This window comes from Convolutriloba macropyga, chromosome 1 (assembly GCF_964194025.1).
Source record: "Convolutriloba macropyga chromosome 1, txConMacr16.3, whole genome shotgun sequence".
Classification (NCBI taxonomy): Eukaryota; Metazoa; Xenacoelomorpha; order Acoela; family Convolutidae; genus Convolutriloba; species Convolutriloba macropyga.
The window spans coordinates 85,048,844-85,054,363 of record NC_134468.1 but is presented as its reverse complement, the minus strand read 5'-3'; the positions used below and the strand labels follow the sequence as shown (position 1 = coordinate 85,054,363).

Here is a 5,520-nt window from a genome sequence, read left to right as displayed (position 1 = left end):
ACGGATTCGGATTTAAAACTCTTAACCCCGGATGGATGTAGCAGTAGAAATACTGTATGTACTCCTCCAACCAATCAGATACTGAGAAGACACTTCTCTTTTATATAGCAGTAACTCCACTGACTGTAGTCAGTCTGATAGAGTAGTTGCACGATGTGTATTACTCTGACTCCGGTGTTAACTCTTTTACACATCGTTATAATTGAAGTATAACTTCAGGGTTTTAAAGAGTCGGTTAGTCTTAGAGATATAGGTAAGTCTACTTTGCGCGCAAAATAAGTAGCCCTAACGCATTATACCTTAAGGCTTTAAAAGGAGCCCACCTTCGGACTGCCTTGAAGCGTTTGCTAAAAACTAAACAAGGAACAATCATCATTGAAAAACATCAATCGAAAAAAATAGCGGTAACAATGAGCTGAAAATAAGGGAAAACATTTTGTTGGCAAATGCAAGCAGTTATTGGTCATAGGATTTTACAGGAACGCAATTTTTGCATGGAGATGAACTATTCATTAGTTTTTGTAGACACTCTTGTTTCAATGAAATGCAAATATCGCTCTTACAATTCGTGAAAACTTAAATTTTGGGAGTTATAAATTAATCAGGCTGGGGGGCTAGCAAAAAAGATCCGTAAACTTGTTATTCCGTACAAATTAATTATTCGTTCTTTACATCTAATCCCACAAACCAGCTCATGTAAAATTATTAAAAGTCTGGCCTGTGGAAATTGATACAAAACTTTAGACTTTTACACCAGATGAGATTTAAAAAATATACTCATAATGATGATAAATGACGTGTAATTCGAATTATGCTTACTGAAAATCGGACTATTGAACGAAAACGGGTATTATTATCAATACATTGCGTATTATGATGTTAATCTCGTATTAAAAACTTATCTTGTATCAGTTTTCGTCCCTCTTTTCTCATATTTTTCTGGCCCAACTACGCAAAAGCCACACTCGTTTCAGAATGACTTCATTATAAACACCCCCATTCCAGTTTGCTTGCTCAACTTCTTGAGCAGCAGGGAAAATAAATACATCCCAACACTAATCTATTTCCCAAAGAAAGTGAACCCAAAATATTTTCCCCAAAATAATTTAATTACCTGAACACGTTCGTTGCGCTATCAACCCACGGCTATTTCAGTTGCAAACTTCCCCTATTTTGCTATTGACAGAAAGAGCGGGTAAAAATACTTATTCTCGACTTTTGATGGGTACGGTACAACTCAAGGTGGTAAAACTTAAGGTGACCGCTTTTGCGTACTTCACGTCATCGATTGTGACGTTGGAAATCATAATTTCCAACGTTCTAAGCAAATTATTTGTCAAAAACGGCTCAATTGTGCAAAACTAGAAATTGTTACTTCTTCCAACCGCAAAATTAACCTTGTGAAATTAGTAATTGGGCTTTTTTCGCTTCCGGGTTAAATGTTTACGTGTTACTAGCCCAAATTACATCTCTGTGTGTTCACTTGTCATAATTTGAAGAGCTGATCTTTTCCACGCTTTCATCTTACTTTTTATTTACCACCATCGATGCGTGATTCGTCATCTGCTTGTAATAACAAGCATAAGTTGAGCGTATTTGTTGTAAACAAACCAAAGATGATAGCAGTATTAGTTGAACGCAAACTTTCGACGTTTATTTTGATGACAACTTATTTATACAGGTAGTGAAACGCCGGGCTATCTAATAATCAAGTTGCATATTTTCTCTTTGCCACAGAGGTAGGTTTATCAGTTAATACCAAAAGCGTCAAGGATTTAAAGCGTCGTTTAAAAATATCTTCCAAAAATGCAGTTGATAATTTGCGTCAAACATTTGGGGTTTTTTCAGTCAAACTTATTTATACTGTGGATTATAACAACCCATTTTGTAACGACAACGCACATGAAAAATAATGTTCAAGTATTACAAGTATTTTTTCAGTTATCCGTTTCTTATAAAAAGACGAGAGTTGTTTATGAATATTTCCAAACATCAAAACAATGACATTCTTAATACGACACCACCCGCGTCAAGGATTTCTAGTACAAATTTTAGTACATTAAATTTTGGGTCAGGTTTTACCTGGCGACTATTTTATAAAAACTAGCATTCCTACTATGTCAATGAGTATTACTGGTTATTCGTAACTTGGTAAAAAAAAGTTGTTTATTTGGAATATTTCGAGTTGAGAACATTAAAATGCTACATCATCATCATCAGCAGTTTAGAGACCTATGCTAGTCTGAGAAACAAAATATAAATATAATCAACAAGGAATACAAGTAAACAATACCAGTTCAGTTTAAAAGTTTATTGCTGTCAAAAATTTAGCCTTTTAGACTAATTTACTTTTTGGCTGTCTTCTTAGCTGCTGGTTTCTTTGCTGGCGCCTTTTTGGCTTTGGGTTTTGCTGGGCTCTTCGCCTTTTTGGGTGACGCGGCTTTCTTGGGCTTGGGAGAAGCTGCGGCCTTCTTAGGGCTGGGTGACTTCTTTTTCGGGCTCGATTTCTTGGCTGCGGGCTCTTTGGCTGGAAGTTTGAAGCTGCCAGACGCTCCGGTGCTCTTACTGGATGCGTGGACCAGTTCCTTTTTGGCAATCATACGTCGGAGAGCCAGTCTGATCAAGTTTGAGACGTTCCCGGAGAGTTTATAGTTGGCGTTGATGTATTTTTCGATTGCGACCTTGCTGGACCCCCCCTTTTCGTTCAACTCCTTCACGGCTTTCTTGATCATGGCCGAGTAAGTTGGGTGAGAGGGCTTGGCGGCGGCCTTCTTGGGGGTGGTTGTCTTCTTAGCTGCGGCAGGCATGTTGTTGTTGATGAGGAATTAATTCCAAGCAAGAAAGAAACGAGTTCTAGTTATGAATTATAACTAATTGTAGTAAAGCGAATTGTGCAAAATGATATCGAGTAAATTTTGCGCTTTCTATTTATACTGTAGAGCTCGACCGGAACGAAAACTAGCTCCGTTCACTTGAATTGAACGAATTTTATCCCGAAAAATGCGCATTTCCACAACTTCAACCCCCAATATCTCCCAAACTACAAATGGCACCCAAAAAAAAAAAACACCATATTAAAGCTAACATTCTAACCTTTCTAACCATGTATATAACATATTTAACAATTCTCAAATTTGCTAATGATTAAGACAGTTAAAGTAATCAGTAAAGAAAAATTTTGAAAAGTTGGAGCTGTTTTGATCAAAATTTTTTGATAGAGAGGAAATTTCAGGTTGGAACACCTGAGCATATCGCTAGTCAGGACATTTGGGGACCCTTTGGACCTCAAAGTAGAACTCAACTTCCAAAATCTAACCCACAAAAAGCTTTTTAGTCTCAGCATTTTGCATATCTGCTTGGCCTTTAGTGTGTTGAGCTTAATTGAAAGCATTACATACTCAATGGTTTTATACGCGTTTCCCAGCTTTAAACAACCTTTTTAAAACTGTAAAATTAACCAAAACGAGACAAACCGCCTGTCAAAAACCAAGGACTCCGAGCATTGGAGATTAACAGACTCCAAAACTCTAAATTGAGGTTTATTAATGCCCAATAAGTTAAACTATGGTTACTGCGAAAACTCAGAACATTTAGATTAAAAATCTTTACAGTCTATGAAACTGATGAACCATTTATATTAATAGAGTCATCATAAACTGTACAACGCCGCTACAGCCCCCATCCCCACTTAAAGGGTTAGGGTAATATATGCTCAATTTTTTTTTCTTTGTCAATTTCGACCCCGATCGGTATTTTATCGCAAAACTTTGTGAATTAGAAATCCGATCGTAGAACACAGTATATGGAAGAATTTCGAAATATGTATTTTTGATGAAACATCTAAATCAATTCCTTAGAATTTCGTATATTTGTCGTTAGAAAGCTTTTAGCTCTATCAAAATTCAAAAAGAATTGTTTGATGGTTCCTCTCGTTGTTCTGGGTGTACTGTTTTGTTCCCGAGAAAGTTGCTCTCCAAACTGTTTGAAAACTTCACTTCAGGTAATTGAATTAATAATCAAGAACCAAATACCAGCAACTAGTACAGCTATAACCACAAACGGATAAGAGAGTAAAATCAACAATCAGAGGGAAAGTTTTTTTTTGTTTCATACCAATAAATCATTTGAACTTAACCAGATCAATTCGCACAATCTATCGACCCGTACTAAACAATTGACTTTATAAACCAAATGACCGCAACAAATCCTGCCACCAAATTGATATACAACTGGTCCGAAACTTAATATCCTCTCAACCTAACCCAAAAGGTAAAAACACCACATTAAAGCTTAAATTCTACCCTCACTAACCAAATAAATAACATATTTAACAATTCTCAAATTTGCTAATGATAAGGACAGTTTACGTAATCAGTAAAGAAAAATTTTGAAAGTTGGAGCTGTTTTGATCAAAATTTTTTGATAGAGGAAATTTCAAGATGGAACACCTGAGCATATCGCTAGTCAGGACATTTAGGGACCCTTTGGGCCTCAAAGTAAAACTCAACTTTCAAAATCTGACCCACAAAAAAACTTGTTAGTCACAGCATTTTGCATATCTGCTTGGCCTTTAGTGTGTTCAGCATAATTGAAAGCATTTTATACTCAATGGTTTTATTAGCGTTTCCCAGCTTTAAACAACCATTTAAAACTGTAAAATTAACCCAAAATTTGCCAAAACGAGACAAACCGCCTGTCAAAAACCAAGGACTCCGAGCATTGGAGATTTACAGACTCCAAAACTCTAAATTGAGGTTTATTAATGCCCAATAAGTTAAACTATGGTTACTGCGAAAACTCAGAACATTTAGATTAAAAATCTTTACAGTCTATGAAACTGATGAACCATTTATATTAATAGGGTCATCATAAACTGTACACCACCGCAACAGCCCCCACCCCACCTAAAGGGTTAGGGTAATATATGCTCAACTTTTTTTTCTTTGTCAATTTCGACCCCGATCGGTATTTTATCGCAAAAACTTGTGAATTAGAAATCTGATCGTAGAATACAGTATATGAAGAATTTCGAAATATGTATTTTTGATGAAACCTCTAAATCAATTCCTTAAAAATTCGTATATTTGTCGTTAGAAGGCTTTTAGCTCTATCAAAACTCAAAAAGAATTGTTTGATGGTTCCTCTCGTTGTTCTGGGTGTACTGTTTTGTTCCCGAGAAAGTTGCTCTCCACACTGTTTGAAAACTTCACTTCAGGTAATTGAATTAATAATCAAGAACCAAATACCAGCAACTAGTACAGCTATAACCACAAACGGATAAGAGAGTAAAATCAACAATCAGAGGGAAAGTTTTTTTTTTGTTTCATACCAATAAATCATTTGAACTTAACCAGATCAATTCGCACAATCTATCGACCCGTACTAAACAATTGACTTTATAAACCAAATGACCGCAACAAATCCTGCCACCAAATTGATATACAACTGGTCCGAAACTTAATATCCTCTCAACCTAACCCAAAAGGTAAAAACACCACATTAAAGCTTAAATTCTACCCT

General features: G+C 36.0%; 1 protein-coding gene across 1 annotated transcript; it reads right to left on the bottom strand.

Annotated features, from left to right (window-relative positions):
* Positions 1-2,162: 2,162 nt before the first annotated feature.
* LOC142343692 (histone H1-like) lies at positions 2,163-2,921 on the bottom strand. Its single transcript, XM_075395192.1, has one exon. It carries the CDS (start codon positions 2,805-2,807, stop codon positions 2,346-2,348), a length of 462 nt encoding a protein of 153 aa, XP_075251307.1. The 5' UTR covers positions 2,808-2,921; the 3' UTR covers positions 2,163-2,345.
* Positions 2,922-5,520: the final 2,599 nt, after the last annotated feature.